This window comes from Pelobates fuscus, chromosome 3, assembly GCF_036172605.1.
Source record: "Pelobates fuscus isolate aPelFus1 chromosome 3, aPelFus1.pri, whole genome shotgun sequence".
NCBI lineage: Eukaryota > Metazoa > Chordata > Amphibia > Anura > Pelobatidae > Pelobates > Pelobates fuscus.
In genome coordinates this window covers 115,135,684-115,154,289 of record NC_086319.1, presented here as the reverse complement: position 1 = coordinate 115,154,289, position 18,606 = coordinate 115,135,684, and the positions used below count along the sequence as shown (strand labels likewise).

General features: G+C 38.9%; 1 protein-coding gene across 2 annotated transcripts in view; it reads right to left on the bottom strand.

The window, feature by feature from the left end:
- Window positions 1-2,814: 2,814 nt before the first annotated feature.
- MAT2B (methionine adenosyltransferase 2 non-catalytic beta subunit) overlaps window positions 2,815-18,606 on the bottom strand; it is a 94,602-nt gene continuing 78,810 nt past the window's right edge. For both annotated transcript variants that reach the window (XM_063447434.1, XM_063447433.1), the window contains exons 4-7: window positions 16,308-16,460; window positions 15,999-16,192; window positions 8,516-8,629; window positions 2,815-4,956 (exon numbers count right to left, since the gene is read on the bottom strand). In XM_063447434.1, coding sequence (XP_063303504.1) covers window positions 4,786-4,956; window positions 8,516-8,629; window positions 15,999-16,192; window positions 16,308-16,460 — 632 coding nt within the window. In that variant the 3' untranslated portion in view covers window positions 2,815-4,785. The remainder of the gene's footprint in view (window positions 4,957-8,515; window positions 8,630-15,998; window positions 16,193-16,307; window positions 16,461-18,606) is intronic.

Genomic DNA, 18,606 nt, shown 5'->3' with positions numbered 1-18,606 from the left:
GGCACAGTTGGCTCAGATAGCCATGTGACACTCAACACCAGAGGAACGCAGGTGGGTGGACCTCGAGTCAGGAATGATGGGAATAGATCTACCCCAATTTTACATATGGCTGCCGAGGGAACACAGGGCGTTCCTCCGCACACAATGCCCAGCGATCCTCAATTCCCTTAGGGTGTGGGACGCAACGGCCCTGAAATATAAATTAACGTCATCACCCTCTCCCATGATGCCCATACTAAGAAATAGGGCGTTCCCCCCCAGGAATGCGAGCACACGATTATAAAAACATAGAAGAGACGGGCCTGCAGAGAGCAATACACCTATATGAGGGCGGCCGGGTGGTAACATTTGAGGCTCTAGCAGAAAAGGCCAGACTGAAGCCTGCTGACTTTTTTAGATATATGCAAATATGAGATTTTGCACAGCACACCTTAGCTAAGACAGCAGCCCACACTACATTAACGAGATTCGAACAGATGTGCCTCAGAGAGAACCCCCAGTCTGGACTTATCACCTCCTTATACGCCCACTTAAGCACCAACACTTCGGAATGGGGTGAGCTCCGCTAAACAACACAATGGGAAGCGGACCTGGGGGAGGTTCTAGAGGGCACAGAATGGAGAGAAATCTGGGAAGCAAACAAGGCTACATCAATATGCGTCACACAACAGGAACAAGCATACAAAACCATGTTTAGATGGTATACCACACCGGTAAAATTATACCACATGCACAAATCTACAGACGACCTGTGTTGGAGGGGGTGTGGACATAAAGGGACGTACAAGCACATGTGGTGGGACTGCCACAAAGCATAGACCTTCTGGGTGGGAGTTCAGGGCTTGCTAGAGAGAGTATTCCAACGACAAATAAACTTGGACCCATGGGTGTTCCTCCTGTCTAGAACAATAGACAACTGGCCCAGGAAGGAACAAAAATTGTTAAACAAAATCACCCTAGCAGCCAGACGAACAATGGCACAGAGCTGGCTCAAGCCAGATACCCCCCGGATAGATACAGTTATCGATAAGATAAAAGACGCCCACGTAATGGACCGTCTAACAGCTCAAATCAGAGGCACACTAAAGGCACATGAAAGGATATGGGAGCTATGGCTGGCGGGGGACTGGGGAGACTAGGAGAGGGGAAGGAAATAGGGATAACATACGCCCACTTACACGACCAACGCACACCCAAAGGTCCACACAACGCCCATGGGATCCAGGAACCCGGAATGGCGATGGGGCACCCGCCGGGCCAACAAACCTCCAGGAGGCTACGTAGCGGCTAAGACAAAAGGAGCACGTGAACCAGAAAAATATGCTTCACTCCGACCTAACCACGAGAAGAACCCACTTTTTTTTTTTCCCTCTCTCTCTCTTTACTATCTATTAGTTCATAGACTTTTCAGAGAGTAAGCCTAAACAAAAGGCACAAGTCTACGAAGCGGAGGTAGACCGATATAAAACAAATGCAACCATAATAACTCTCTTGGAAACAGTTAAATTGTTAATTGTTTGTATTACCGGTTAAAAAGTATATAGATCGAATGAAACCGAAGTCGTCAGTACGCAAGCTACCTCTCCCAGGGTCAAAGCAACACAACACAGTGAATGTTTATGATGACCTTATTGTATGTATTGCGTATGTGATCATAACAAATGTATAATGTACCACACCGACTTATCAAAAATAAAGAATTAAAAAAAAAAAAAATATATACCAACTCAGTAAATTAGAATATTGTGAAAAGGTGCAATATTTTAGGCTCACAGTGTCCCACTCTAATCAGCTAAGTAAGCCATAACACCTGCAAAGGGTTTCTGAGCCTTTAAATGGTCTCTCAGTCTGGTTCAGTAGGAATCACAATCATGGGGAAGACTGCTGACCTGACAGTTGTGCAGAAAACCATCATTGACAACCTCCATAAGGAAGTAAAGCCTCAAAAAGGGTAATTGCGAAGGAAGTCGGATGTTCCCAAAGTGCTGTAGCAAAGCACATTAATAGAAAGTTATGTGGAAGAAAAAGGTGCACAAGCAGCAGGGATGGAGAGGATTGTCAGGAAAAGGCCATTCAAATGTGTTGGGGACTTTCACAAGGAGTGGACTGAGGCTGGAGTGAGTGAATCAAGAGCCACCACACACAGACGGATCCTGGACATGGGCTTCAGATGACATATTCCCCTTGTCAAGCTGCTCCTAAACAACAAACAACGTCAGAAGCGTCTTACCTGGGCTAAAGAAAAACAGACCTGGTCTGTTGCTCAGTGGTCCAAAGTCCTCTTTTCTGATGAGAGCAACTTTTGCATCTCATTTGGAAACCAAGGACCCAGAGTCTGGAGGAAGAATGGAGAGGCACACACTGCTAGATGCTTGAAATCCAGTGTGAAGTTTCACAGTATGTGTTGATTTGGAGAGTCATGTAATCTGCTGGTGTTGGTCCACTGTGCTTCATTAAGTCCAGGGTCAACACAGCCATCTACCAGGAGAGGTTTGGATCATGCTTCCTCCAGCAGACAAGCTTTATGGGGATGCAGACTTCATTTTCCAGCAGGACTTGGACTGCCAAAAGGACCAAAGCCTGGTTCAATGACCGTGGGAATACCCAATATTAAATATAATTTGGACATCAAGATACAGAGTGTATATAGATTAAAGACTTTATTGTTATTAGGATCCCTGATTATCTTAATTAAATAATTAAAGTTAGAATCAGGCCAAGCTCACTACCAATCACAAGGAGTTATTGGAAAGAAAACCCAAAGCAAGAACCAGTTCTGAAAAACAGAAATAATAAAACACCACACAATTCCAGTTTCAGAAATATATTTTCATATTTATTCTGTATGTATGAAACTATACCGAAAAGGAAAAAAAAAAAACCTGGAGACTATTTCACAATGTCAGAGAAAAATACAGTATTGGTAGGAAGCAAAGACAGATTTATTTGTTCTTGTAACTTATGAAAAACTATAAATTTAATGGAAGTGATCAGATGTGAAAATGTTGAATTTTAATACCTGGAAAGTGTAAATAACACATTTCTTAGCATTTCTTTGTAACACTTTACTTAAAGGGACTCTCCAGTGCCAGGAAAACATTTGTTAAAACCTCTTCAGTGACTTACCAGAGTCCAGCGCCGATGTCCCTCGGCGCTGGGTCACGCTCTGCCTACTCTCCTCCCCAGCCGGCGGGAGGAGACCTAACGTGCATTAGACCTCCCCATATGAAAGCATTATTCAATGCTTTCCTATAAGGATTTCTGTGACGCTGGAGGTCCTCACGTAGCATGAGGACATCCAGCGTCGTATAACACACTTTTCGTGTTCTCTGAACAAGGAAGTCCCTCTAGCGGCTGTCTAATAGACCGTCATTAGAGGAAGACTTAACCTTGCAAAGGTAATTATTGAAGTTTGTAAAAACTGCAATAATTACACTTGCAGGGTTAAGGGTGGTGGGAGCCTGGAGTGTCCCTTTAATTAACCTGCAGTTTCACAGAGTTCCAATACAGCAATAACACCAAACAGTTGGCCAGTTTATACAATCAGTACAGATCACAAAACTACTGAAAACATATACACAACTGCTACATTCCGGTCATTGTATTTTCTCCATTTGTGTGTTGGGTATTTCCTAATTGTTGTTGCTAAACAGCAATACTCGGAGCTTCTATTTGATGGTAGCATTTAAAGTGTATATGCACACCAGTATAGTAGTTTAAAGAGGAACTACCTTTGTTTTGGTTAATAGGATTAACACCTTAAAAGTGAACCAGTCATTTTTATGCATAACTTGTCCAATGGTGATTGGAGGAAAAAAAGGTTCAGAAAACAAATTCACCAGTTGAATCTCATTTCCAAATGTATTACTTTTACAAGAACAGAAGATTTGGAATATAACATGTAAACTATATACCTTGTTCCAGAAGAAAAAAAAAAGGAAAAAAAATGTTCATATCATATATGCATGCAGTGCCATCTCCATTTACGTTTCAAAATATGGAATTACTAACAGTTTCGTGTTTTTGTTTTGTTTTCTTTTTGCCTAAAAGAAGATTGCATCCGTATAAAGTGAAACACTTTAAAAGGATAGCAAAGCCTTTTCAATGACTATATTAGTACCAATGTGTGCTTACTTTTACCTTATAAAAGTTAACTTAATCTGAGCAAAATCTGAAAATTAGCAGAAGTCTGTGAGTTTGAAATGTTCAAGATTTGTAGAGCAATCGGTTTTCCTTAATTGTGAAAGCATGCAAACAGAGAACAGTTGGCATGTTTCCCTTTATGAAATAGTGACAGCCTCAAAAATCTGTAATTTTAAAGAGCTGTCTATAGTTTTTAAAAACTAAAACCTATACTTTACTATCCCTTTAACATAGGCATACAACATATGTGTTAAAGACAAATCATGTTAACGTGACACTAATTGGTATATGTGGATCTTAACAGCATCTAATTTCTTATACTGCCTTCGGAAATAAAGTACCATTTTAGTATGCAGTGCATCTAAAGTTTTGTATAGCATTAAGTGAAAGGAATTACCAGTGAAAATTTCAAAATTGGGTCTTAAAACAAAAACAAAAAAAAACACACCTTTTGTGAACTGGCTGTGTTTGTATGCATAAACTAAAACAAAATAACGACTAGCAGAGCTTTGACATAGTACAACATTACTCGACATTTAAATTTCCAATAGGTTTTGGATACACATAAAAAACTAAATTTTCTTTAAGAAAAAGAAGAAAAAAAAATAGTAGAAATCTTTCACTTGAAGAAACAATATATATCTAATGGAAGACTGTTTGCCTCCACCGCTTGTCCACTAAAAATGGCCAAAGAGACTCCCTGATGCCAACCCTAAATGGTGTGCGCTGTCCGATGCCAAGTTGTTCCAATCTGGAGCAGTTGAGTTGTGGGTTGCGTGGTCGAGGAGTTTCTCCCACAGGTTCATCTGTAATCTGAAATAAGGATAAAAATCAATACAGCTATTTATGCATAACTTTACAATAAATGGACACAAGACACAAATTCTCTATTACATTGATCTATAATGAATATAAATTATGATTGATTTTAAATAATTTTATAACTAACTTTAAAAAGCACATTTTGAATGGATATATGAACCAAATTTTTTTCTCATTTATATCCTTTAATAGGAGGCACTTCTGAATGATTCTGTACATAGCTAGTCCAACAATATGCCTTACCCTAAGCATGAACAGGGCCATTGCAAGTGTTCAGTAATTCCCATGTGTTTGTATTAATATAACTCCAACATTTCATGACGGGCACTATAACCAAACTTCTGGAATAAAAGGGAATCATGACATGTCACACATGTCATGTGTCCTTAAGGGGTTAATCAGACAAAAAGACGACGCACAGGGTATCCTGGTTGGCCAAACTGAGCATAAGAGTCTCATTTGCGGATGATGCCCTTCTGATTGACGAACCCCCTCGATTTCGTGCTAGCAGCGCTGAAACTACAGTGAATTTTCGAACCTTAATAATTAATATAATTATGACACAGATATCGACTTTTGGGCTTCATACGTCAGAGAAGAATCAGCTCAGGGATTGCTAGGAGTTTAATTGGGACCGCAGATTTATTGATTATCTGGGGGTGAAGATCACTCAATCGTTTGACGATTTGATCAACACTAACTATCTAAGGCACTTAGAAGACTTTAGAACATAGTTCAGATGGAGTAGGGTCAAACTATATTGGTTGGGTAGAATAGAATCAACTGAAGCCTATTTGCTTCAAAAGATAATGTATCTATTTAGAATGATCCCACTCAGTCAGTTACAAAACCTTGAGCTGTTTTCAAGTTGCTATCTCAAAGTTTATATGGGCAAACAAGAAATCCAGAATTTCCACACAAAAAAAAAAAAAAATAAAATAATAAATCAGGGAGAAATGGAGGATTGGGATTTCGAGATTTAATATGTGTTACATGAAGCCTGGATGTGATCTCATTATTTAGCCTGGGATAAAAATAACACCACCAACTTATGGAAAGGAATCAAAATTCAAGAGTTCAAAGCAGATTTTCTTTAGGATTGTTTTGGATAGATAAAAATGCCCATTAGATAAAATCACAAAAAATCCTAATAAAGGTGACTGTGATTACGGTTAAAAACACAAGGAAAAAACATAACCAAATAAATGGAATTACGCCATCTTCTCCATTAGAATTACTAAAAAAAAATAATGCAAGAGATCTGGATCTGAGTAGCAGGAGAAGATGTGGGATTAGTCAGTTTACGAATATCTATTCTCATGGTAGCTTAATTGCTTTCCAGCTGTTGCAGCCTACTTATTCAATTGCTTCAGGTGAAGTGTTTACGTACTTGAGAGTAAAAAAAAAAATGACCTATCTACTAAACAAATTTTAGATCAAAATGACACCACTGATTTCTTAGAGAACCATAATCCTCAAAAGAATATCCCGCTCACTTAAATTTCTGAGTATCAATTATACCTTAAAAAGAGTCTCTAATATTAAAATGGGAAATATATATATATATATATATATATATATATATATTATATATTTTTTTTTTTTAAAGTTTGAGAAACAGACTTGTAAAAGTATCAAATGGGTCAAACAGGGTACATACTGAGTAAGTTTGATTGAGTTGTATTTTAAAGTTTTATACAGGTGGTACATGGTTCCAACAAAATTACATAAAATATATAGTGACCATTCTGACCAATGCTGGAGATGCAATAATGCTAAGGGATCCCATCTCCCTATTTGGTGGGAGTGTTCCGGGTTAGATACCTTGAAAAGTAACCTAAAGACTTCTCTTTGAAATCTTGGGGAAAGAGATTGTTTTGACTTCACAGCTTCTTCTTCGCCATTTGGACTTTCCCCAAATTAACTTTAAGGACCACTATAGGCACCCAGACCACTTCAGCTTAAAGAGCCACTCTAGGCACCCAGACGACTTCAGCTTAATGAAGTGGTCTGGGTGCCAGGTACCTCTAGGATTAACCCTTTTTTTTTTATAAACATAGCAGTTTCAGAGAAACTGCTATGTTTATAATGAGGGTTAATCCAGCCTCCAAATCCTCTAGTGGCTGTCTCATTGACAGCCGCTAGAGGCGCTTGCGTGCTTCTCACTGTGAAAATCACAGTGAGAGCACGCAAGCGTCCATAGGAAAGCATTGTAAATGCTTTCCTATGCGACCGGCTGAATGCGAGCGCGGCTCCTGCCGCGCATGCGCATTCAGCCGATGACGTCGCGATCAAGATGGAGAGGAGGAGGAGGAAAACTCCCCGCCCGGCGCTGGAAAAAGAGGTAAGTTGAACCCCTTCCTCTCTCCAGAGCCCGGCGGGAGGGGGTCCCTGAGGGTGGGGGCACCCTCAGGGTACTCTAGTGCCAGGAAAACGAGTATGTTTTCCTGGCACTAGAGTGGTCCTTTAATGAAGTGGTCTGGGTGCCAGGTCCATCTAGCCCTTTCTGCTGTAAACATAGCAGTTTCAGAGAAACTGCTATGTTTACCTATGGGTTAATCCAGCCTCTAGTGGCTGTCTCATTGACAGTCGCTAGAGACGCTTCCACGCTTCTCACTGTGATTTTCACAAACACACCTTGCCGCGCACTCGCATTCAGCCGATGACGGCGAAAAGGAGGAGGAGAGTTCCCCACGCCGAGGGAGCCCGGCGGGGGAAAACAGGTAAGATTTAACCCCTTCCTCCCCCTAGAGCCCAGCACGAGGGGGGCCGTGAGGGTTGGGGGGACCTAGAGGCACTATAGTGGTCATTTAACGATCCATATTATGCTGGCAGTAAAAATATGCATAGTGAGAAACTGGAAAAAGCAAGGGCAGCACAATTGGTATGAAATAAACCAAATAAATTACCAGTGTGCAATGGAGAATGGTTGTTCATCAAACAGTAACCTATCAAATCTTATTTAAAAAAAATATGGGATAATTGGAAAACATCTTCCTATATCAATAAGAACTAGAAACTTAACCAAGACCAGTAAATTGCGAACTATATGACTAACAGGAATTTAAGTCTTAATCCCTAATCCACCACCCTTTTCCCTCATGCCAGAATGAATGATGTATGGAGTATAAATGCTGTTAAAATATTTAATGTAACAATGTAAAAAAAAAAAAAAAACTTGTTAAAAGGACAAATACCAATATAACAGAGAAGAATATGGTATAACCCCAATACATGGTTAGCCACTCCCCTTTTCACTACCTATATTTATGATAAAGCTGTTTTTTGTTGTACTGAAGAGCTGAACTGAACCAACGATCTAGAATAATGTCAAGCTAGCGATATTGAAACAACATTTTCTATTTCTAGACCAGAAGAGTAATAAATCACATGTGATGTGCTGGAGGGAAGTAGAAATACAATTAAAAAGTAATTTCTTCCAGAACATATTGCCCAAACAGATTTTTATCCTTTCAAATCAATCAACTGTTCATTTATAATGCTGTAAGACAAACAATGCCCAATTTCCTTGTTATATAAGTTCACTTACTGGTCTCAGATGGCTGCTAGGAAGGTTGAAGGCATCAGCCATAGCACACGCTATCTCATATTTAGTCATTTGTTCATTTCCGGACCAATGAAATATTCCCTTGAGGGATGGATTCTTAGACAAAACAAAAATACATAATTACAATACTGATTAAAAATGACCTTAAGTACAACCTTTAAATGGAACTAAATTGTAGCATACAGGTGTTTAGTGTTTTCACAGCATTTGTTCTATATTTTTGTTTATTATTATTCTCCTCACGGTTCTCAGAAACCCCATTTTAAAATCTCATATTAATGTTTTCAGTGGTATCACTTACTCCCTCCAGAAGTGCCCTCACAGAGAGAGAGATTTTTTACAGATGTTCCCAAAATAGTTTAAGAAAAAGCGATGTATTAGAGAGAAACGCTTAATTTAGTTTTATTTTTAGCAGAAATTCAATTGTTAAAGTAAGAATACACCTTAACATTAACTTTATTCCTAAACTCTGCTTTCAGAGAAGAAAAAAAAAAGAAAATATAAAGCTAGTATGTAATAAATTGTGTTACAGCAAGTTGTATCACCAAACTGTCAGCTCTGAAAACATAGAGAGATGGATTGGCCCATAACGTTGTCAAATGTGACCGGACAGGGAGGGGGTAACCCTCAAAGTATAAAGTGCAAAGAGAGAGAGAGAGAAACTGTCCTTATCGGGGAACCTGATAGAGGGATGATAGTATCAAAAGAAATATAGAACAGGTATAGTGTCTTGTCCCAAAAGGTATAACAAGATCATACTTTAATAGGGTAAGTAGACGCCAGTTCTAAGTGATAGTAGGTACTGGTTAACTCTTGGCTGGCAGCCAGACCTACTAGCATAAGACAGAACAAGGCGTGTGGGTAAGGGGGTTGGTGCTATGTTAGTATGTATACTGAAATCACATAATACCAAACACATATAAAGATAGCACATAGAGAGTAGACAAATAAGTAATAAAAACCACCCTATCCTTGCCCATAGAATGATCCAAAGTTTTGGTCAGTGGCAGTAGGAAGGGGAGGGCGAGTAAGGAGTAGGGGAAAGGGGGAGAGGGTGAGCGAAACTAGGTAGAGCAGAAAATGCAGTGCCTAGGAGAGCAAACTTTGATCTCGTGTACTAATAGTGATTGCCCACTAGGGGTCGCTCCAGAGTCAGTAGCTGGCAAGCCCGCCGGAATGACCCAAAAGTATGTTTGATGTGGATATAAATATATCAGTAACGGCTCAAACCAGTGTCTGACAGGCACAAGTGGGGTGTAACGAGTCTGTCACTCTGGTATTGAGCCATATACTGACTTGATATCCAGTACTTGGTTAGTTACCACTAGGGGTCGCTCCAGAGTAAGTGTCAAATCTGGTAAGCCTGCCTGGTTGACACAATAGTATCCAATGTAGATGGATATACAAGTAACGGCTTAGACCAGTGTCGGACAGACCCAAGTAGAACGTAACACGTTTGTCACCGTGGTATTAAACCTTGAGCGGACTTGACATCCGACATGGGGAGTGAAAACATTCCGTGGTGTGGGCTTTTAGTAATGATTTATGTACCCTGTTAATCCTATGCGGCATCTGATAATGCTTGTGATTTAATAGGATATTAACAGCGGTACTATTCACGGGTTTGCTTCGTTGACACGATAGTGTCCAATGTTGGTGTGTATACAGGTATAGGCATAGACTAGTATCCGACAGATTGCGGTAAAGTATAACGGGTCTGTCGCTACGGTACTCAGCCTAATACTGTCCTGATACCCAACATGGAAAATGAAGCGAGACCGTGGTGTGAACTCTTCCAAGTTGTTTGAGTTCACTGTTGGTCCAGTGTGACATCCAACTATGCTTACAATTTGTCAAGATCCTAGCAATAGTTAGAATAACAGGTCTGGTTCACATACTAGACAGTCTATACTGGGAGAAACCCGAAAAAGGAATAGTGCCTTCATGGGCACTGGTAATAGTAAAGAGAGTGCCAGGGAGACGGCACGATAGTTGGTAGATAAAGAGAGTTATGTACACTGTGAGATAGTTTGCATGAGTATATACCCAAATCAGTATATAGTTAGCTTTCCGATTGAATAATGTCAAAGTGTCAGATCCCCAAGGTTAGTGTATCAATCGTGTCCTCTTCTTAACAAGATCGGTCAGTTCAGCTGTGTGTGCTGCCGTGGAGTAATAGAGCCCGATTACAATGTGACGGGTTCTGGGTACCGATCATAAGGTATCTAGAGGAGTGAAATCTTTTCTTGAGGGTGACGGAAAGCAGATAACGGTCTGAAAGTTATGTCGGTGTAAACCCGACGCGCGTTTCGCCCTGTTTAGCGGCTCGTCAGGACACCGACATAACTTTCAGACCGTTATCTGCTTTCCGTCACCCTCAAGAAAAGATTTCACTCCTCTAGATACCTTATGATCGGTACCCAGAACCCGTCACATTGTAATCGGGCTCTATTACTCCACGGCAGCACACACAGCTGAACTGACCGATCTTGTTAAGAAGAGGACACGATTGATACACTAACCTTGGGGATCTGACACTTTGACATTATTCAATCGGAAAGCTAACTATATACTGATTTGGGTATATACTCATGCAAACTATCTCACAGTGTACATAACTCTCTTTATCTACCAACTATCGTGCCGTCTCCCTGGCACTCTCTTTACTATTACCAGTGCCCATGAAGGCACTATTCCTTTTTCGGGTTTCTCCCAGTATAGACTGTCTAGTATGTGAACCAGACCTGTTATTCTAACTATTGCTAGGATCTTGACAAATTGTAAGCATAGTTGGATGTCACACTGGACCAACAGTGAACTCAAACAACTTGGAAGAGTTCACACCACGGTCTCGCTTCATTTTCCATGTTGGGTATCAGGACAGTATTAGGCTGAGTACCGTAGCGACAGACCCGTTATACTTTACCGCAATCTGTCGGATACTAGTCTATGCCTATACCTGTATACACACCAACATTGGACACTATCGTGTCAACGAAGCAAACCCGTGAATAGTACCGCTGTTAATATCCTATTAAATCACAAGCATTATCAGATGCCGCATAGGATTAACAGGGTACATAAATCATTACTAAAAGCCCACACCACGGAATGTTTTCACTCCCCATGTCGGATGTCAAGTCCGCTCAAGGTTTAATACCACGGTGACAAACGTGTTACGTTCTACTTGGGTCTGTCCGACACTGGTCTAAGCCGTTACTTGTATATCCATCTACATTGGATACTATTGTGTCAACCAGGCAGGCTTACCAGATTTGACACTTACTCTGGAGCGACCCCTAGTGGTAACTAACCAAGTACTGGATATCAAGTCAGTATATGGCTCAATACCAGAGTGACAGACTCGTTACACCCCACTTGTGCCTGTCAGACACTGGTTTGAGCCGTTACTGATATATTTATATCCACATCAAACATACTTTTGGGTCATTCCGGCGGGCTTGCCAGCTACTGACTCTGGAGCGACCCCTAGTGGGCAATCACTATTAGTACACGAGATCAAAGTTTGCTCTCCTAGGCACTGCATTTTCTGCTCTACCTAGTTTCGCTCACCCTCTCCCCCTTTCCCCTACTCCTTACTCGCCCTCCCCTTCCTACTGCCACTGACCAAAACTTTGGATCATTCTATGGGCAAGGATAGGGTGGTTTTTATTACTTATTTGTCTACTCTCTATGTGCTATCTTTATATGTGTTTGGTATTATGTGATTTCAGTATACATACTAACATAGCACCAACCCCCTTACCCACACGCCTTGTTCTGTCTTATGCTAGTAGGTCTGGCTGCCAGCCAAGAGTTAACCAGTACCTACTATCACTTAGAACTGGCGTCTACTTACCCTATTAAAGTATGATCTTGTTATACCTTTTGGGACAAGACACTATACCTGTTCTATATTTCTTTTGATACCAACATCCCTCTATCAGGTTCCCCGATAAGGACAGTTTCTCTCTCTCTCTTAGCTCTGAAAACATACTTAACATGTAAAATATTCTATGGACAACTGAAGAAAAAGGGTTTTTGCCATTTGTTATGAATAGTCTAGTTTCACTCTTATCAATTATGTGACCTTCACTTTCACACAGGGAGACTGGAAGCATTTTTGTACTAATGCCAAAGGCAGAGTGCCTACTACTCCCACACCAATTCTATTCATGAACGTATTGCAGACACAGATCCAAATATACAGTTCCTTGCAAAGGTATTCAGACTGCTTGCACATTTTATAATATATATATATATATATATCCCCCCAAATGGTATTTGCCACAAATGCCCAGATAATAATTGTATTTCAAATTCATTTATTGTAAGAGTACATATCAGAGCCAAACTAAGTTTTTTCTTGCTACCTTCCCACACAGGTAAATTTGACAAGCCCTTTTTAGCTTGTGTGCATTTTAGTGCTGCAACACCTTTAAAGCAACAGATTGCCTCTTACTGGCTTATCTCAAAATCGGCATTGTTTGGTGCAGGTTCTTGGTCCTTGGTCTACTTCCAGATAATTAATATCCAAACACTTTGATATCAGTTTACACCATTTTCCTGACTGATGCAGTCCAAGTTCTCAACCTTTTACTACCGAAAAATGCTCTTTCACAATAGGAAAAGATTTCCTTCAGATCTGCACCGGGCCAATGATTCTTATCCAGACTGGGATTTATACTTTAAGCAGCTATGTCACTCTATACTTACTTTACTCTGTTCCTCTTCTATTTCTTACACCATTTTTTAAAAAATATCTATTTCTTCTAAAATACATAAAGTAAAGTTGTGACTGCTTTGACTTGTGTATTTTTCCTCCACTTGAAAAAAGGCAGAGCTACATTTGTACATTCGTCAGTTTTTGTCACTTCCCCACTAGAGACAATATCTTTGAAGGGTCTGCAGTCTTGCAGGATCCTCCATAGACCTGCGAACTGTACTCTAGCATGCTGGCAGATGAAGCACCAAGCTGAATAGGACCCATCGTATGCTAATGCGAGGGACAGGTTCAGGTAAGCAAAACTCACGTTCCTCAGCACCCCGAGGCTACCAGTCACCAAGCAGAATGTCACCATCGAAAGGTGACAGAGCTGCTTTAAATAAAAATGCTTCCTACTTTAAACATCTCACAGGTAGATAACTGCAATGCCACTAAGACATTTTTTTTAGCTATGTACACTTGAAGTTTCCAGAGGAAAGTAATTGACCATTTACGCAACTGCATATTTTAGTGGTTTATTTTTTTGAACATATTTTACCAAAAAAAAAATAATAATAATTTACTTTAAAAATATATATATTTTTTTACTTTTCAAAAGTAACAAAAAAGTTCAATACATAGTTTAAATGTGCACGGTATTGTATTGGCTCCAGGAATAAAGAATTCCCATAAACTGACCTAGACTCTACAAACCTATATTTATTCAAAACAAAGCCAGCTTTCAAGTAATATAAAGGAAACAATGGTACTGTGAAGAGTTTGACACATAATGCTTTTCTGTGAGGGTTTTCTCAGTGGCTTTTGTAATACAACCATGACAAATGATGTCACAGCTAACATGTGCTGTATGAACCTTGTACAACATTCGACATTCTGTAGCTTAGACCACCATCTTGTCAGTTTGCATGCGCCTAGTCAGCCCTATGTTAGCTCATGAAAGGAGTATCTTGTTTAGTACCAAGACACTGCAGAACATCACATAAAATTAAATAAATAACATCGATTTCAAGCAGAAGCTAGAACAAAGAGGCAGGCTGCCAATGCAAAACACATTTAGAGGGTTGTATTTGGCATACTTAAGTAATTTCATCTTTAATTTGCTTGTTTAAACTCCAGCATGTAAACAGGTTTTTTTTTTTTTTTTTTTTTTATGTATGTTGTATTTCAAAATCGCTTAGACAATATATATTCAAAAATGTGCTTGACAAAGGCCCCTTTAAAGGATGAAACGTGCTGCACACTTTTCCTGAATAAAGTCTGCCTATATGCAGTGGTGTATTCTCGTTTTGTGCTGTCCTAGGCATGACAAAACTCGGGCACACCCACCCACCATTCTAAAATTTATATGCCTGTTTAAAACCAACATGCTCTTTGCCTGACAGACACACGCCCTCACTGAGACATACACTGACATATACAAAGTCATTGTCACACACACGGTTTAACCAAGACACTTTCCCTGAAACGTACACATTCACAGATATACACACACTCACATTCACTGACAGACACTCAAATTCAACGACACACATACACTGACAGACACGCCTACACACAAACTAACACACACAATTTTATTTTTTACATTTCCATCTCCCCAGCCTTCATTTGGGAGAGCTGGAGTGGATTCTTCCCTGAGGTCTAGTGGGGCTGCCTGCAACTCGGCTGGCAGGGCATTCAGGAACAGGGGGCGAATGGGCAGGTAGGCGCACAGAGGCGGGAGGTGAGGGAGCTGTAATCCTCCTGTTCAGCTCCCTCCCTCGCTGCTTAGTGAGGTTATATACCAGCTCTGGCATCACTAAGCAGGAAGATTACAGCTCCCTTGCCGCCCGTCTCCATCATCAGCAGATGCCAGTCGGCCAGCTTTTGCACCCCCCAGAACTTAGACAAGAGGCTGACAATGCATCTGCCTGGGTGTTTACGGGGCGGCTTTTTTTGCCACCCCCCTGAAAGTGCCACCCAAGGCAAATGCCTTGTCAGCCTCGCGCTAAATAGCCTATGTGAGGAAGCTACTGTACGTGTCTGGGCTTTTTCTGAACTTTCCAGTGTTAATTTTGGGTGTTGCCTTGTCCTCCTGGAGCACCCCAGTGGAAAGACGCCCAGTACCTGTGCATTTCTCACAAATTATCAAGATCGTGTGAAGAAAATAAATATACAGACCATGCTATAACTTAAGACACTTGCACAAGCAAATCTACAAAATTTGTATGAGAAGTTTAACCGTCTTCAAGCATATTTTAAAAGGAATTCTACCTTGTACCAGAACCAAGATGTATTCACAATAAGTGCAATGCGTTCAGGGCTGGTGCAAGAATTTTTGCTTAGACAGGCAAAGATGTATTGTGCTGCCGCCACAACCCCCAAACCCCAATATACATTGTTTTTACTAGATTTTTGTTTATGACCACCCAACCTCGAGGGGAAATAGAGTGTATTCTCTCCCTGGTATCCAATGGGGGTAGCTGAGATCACCGTAGCATCACTACAGGCCACACAAGGGAGCTGCACAGCCAGAATAATGTGAATAATGTCTAATCACAGCCGTGACATCCAGACTAGGTACACTTGGGAAAAGTAGTACCGCTGTACTGACATACACTAGCAATGGCCTTGAATGTGTTTTACCAAGACAGTAAACTGACAATACTGCTGTGATGCATTTACTAAAAAAAATGCTACCCACGTATAGTTAACTTTAAAAATAATTGTAGCCACAGAAAGTCATCAGAGGTTAACTACCTGAAGTTTCTTCTCAGTTAACTGAAGACAAACCGTTGCTACATCTTTGACATATGTAGGAAACCTTTGTTGCAAATGGTCCATATTGGCTGATTTGTTGCTAAACTGGACTTTATCAAACAGTATGGTAACAGCACTTTCCTCAATTTTTTCAACGTCTCCATACAACACAGGAACACGAAGCACAGCAGCACCTAGGAACAAAACAATACAAAACAATACAAGATCTTGACATTGAACTTGACAAGTAAAAGGTTTATGCAAATTTATGGAAATTGCAGTAAATATAATGGACACGCATGATCTAACCTTCATTATTTTGCAACACTACTTTCTCCCCTTCTAGTTTTGTTTTGCCATAGTGGTTCAAAGGATTTGGCACAGCATCTTCTCGATATGGTGGATTTCTTCCATCAAAAACATAATCTGAACTGATGTAGATCAAAAAAGCTCCAACTTTAGCTAGAACATACAAAAATATAAATACATTAAAATATATATTGTTGTAAACTGAAATCATTTATGGAATAAATTACAATCATTTCTGAATGAGATTAAGAAAAAAAAAATACAGCAGGCATTTTTGATGTTAAGTTCACTTGTGGCTTTACTAGTCACTGTAAGCATTATAAAGATAATATTAAAATTCAGTGAAAGCGCTTTAATTCGAAAACCCAAATGTAATGGTATCTATTAATTAATGACTTTACATCATAAAGAAAGCATATTTAGTGTAATGCTTTGGAGGCACCACTAGGGGCAGTGTGTAGGAAGACATGTGCTTCTGGCAGTGACATCACAGGCCAGCCTCCTTACACTGAATAAAAACTGTTTCTTTTTGCCTGTACCTGACTGGACCCTAGATGTAGTACCAGCTCTGACTTAACCCCAGCCAAAGGGCTGGGGCCTTGTAAGTAATATAAATCCATTGTAACATTTAGCAATTGTAATAGCCTTTTGTAAGTAATTTTGCATTGTATAATTATTGTGGTAAATTGACATTCTGCTAGCATCTGTTTATTTATTATAGTTATATTAAATATACATTTAATATTACAACGTTTTGTGTATTTTCTATCCACATATTCGACCATAATACCATGAACTATAAAAATATTAATGTTGTTCCGTATTGCTTAATTATTATGTATTAAGAGATTAATATTCAGATTTAAGTCACGACCACAACACCAAAATAGGTTGTTATATTTATATTATGAAATACCTACACCTCTATATGCAATATTCTGATAATAGATAAAACCACTTATGTGAGTAATCAACCGCACATAAGTTATTGGGTATGTAATTTAAAATAACCGTTGAATATGCTGTAGAGTCCAAAAGTCTTTGGGGAGTAGTCATTTAGGGTTAATTCTGTTTTTCAGCTATGATCCAGCGTCTTTGCATACACTGTATAACACAGTATCTGTTGTACCTTAAAAGGATACAAAGAGGCACTACATAGCGTAATATTAAAAGCATTACAATATATTTGACATGTAATGTATTATTTATATATGCTTAGTAGTACTTTTTAATTCTTTATAAAATCAATACTTACATACTAGTTAATTTTGTTTTACAGTATAATGTTTTATTTTATCCATTTTAATTTCTTACTTTACCATTACTACATCTTAAAGTGATACTAATGCCACTATTTATATTAAAGTGTCATATATATATTATGTACATTAAAGTGAACTTGTGTTAATTTATGTACATCAAAGTGCTACATACTTCCCTTAAAGTGATACTTGTGCTATTATATACATTAAAGTGCTATGTGTGTTTTATATACACATTAACCCCTTAACGACACATGACGGAACTATTCCGTCATGATTCCTTTTTATTTCTGAAGTTGTGTCCTTAAGGGGTTAAAGTGAACCGTTTCTCTTAATTTTTCATTATTACATATGTATCTTAGACTACATCTTAAAGTGATACTGGTGCCACTAAGCACTAAGCACTTTTATGTAAATAATTGCAAAAGTATCACTTTAGGAAAATACGTAGCACTTTGATGTACATAAATTAATACAAGTTCACTTTAATGTAAATAGTGGCACCAGTATCACTTTAAGATGTAGTCTAAGATACATATGTAATAATGAAAAATTAAGAGAAATGGTTCACTTTAATGTATTTAAAACACACATAGCACTTTAATGTACATAATAGCACAAGTATCACTTTAAGGAAAGTATGTAGCACTTTGATGTATATAAATTAACACAAGTTCACTTTAATGTACATAATATACACATGACACTTTAATATAAATAGTGGCATTAGTATCACTTTAAGATTAACTAGTATGTAAGTTGATTTATAAAGAATTGAAAAGTACTTCTAAGCATATATAAATAATACATTACATGTCAAATATATATTGTAATGATTTAGTGCATAATAAGGATATCTAGAGGTATTCTAATAAGATGAAGATATTTAATAAGTTGACTTGATACTAAAAAATTCTTTGGAAACTCTAAAAATTATATAACTGTATGGATGCATTATTTTGTGTAATTTCTACTTGATAAAAAATGAAGTCAGATAATTGTGTTATAGGATATATATCATAGTATAGTAAAGAAAT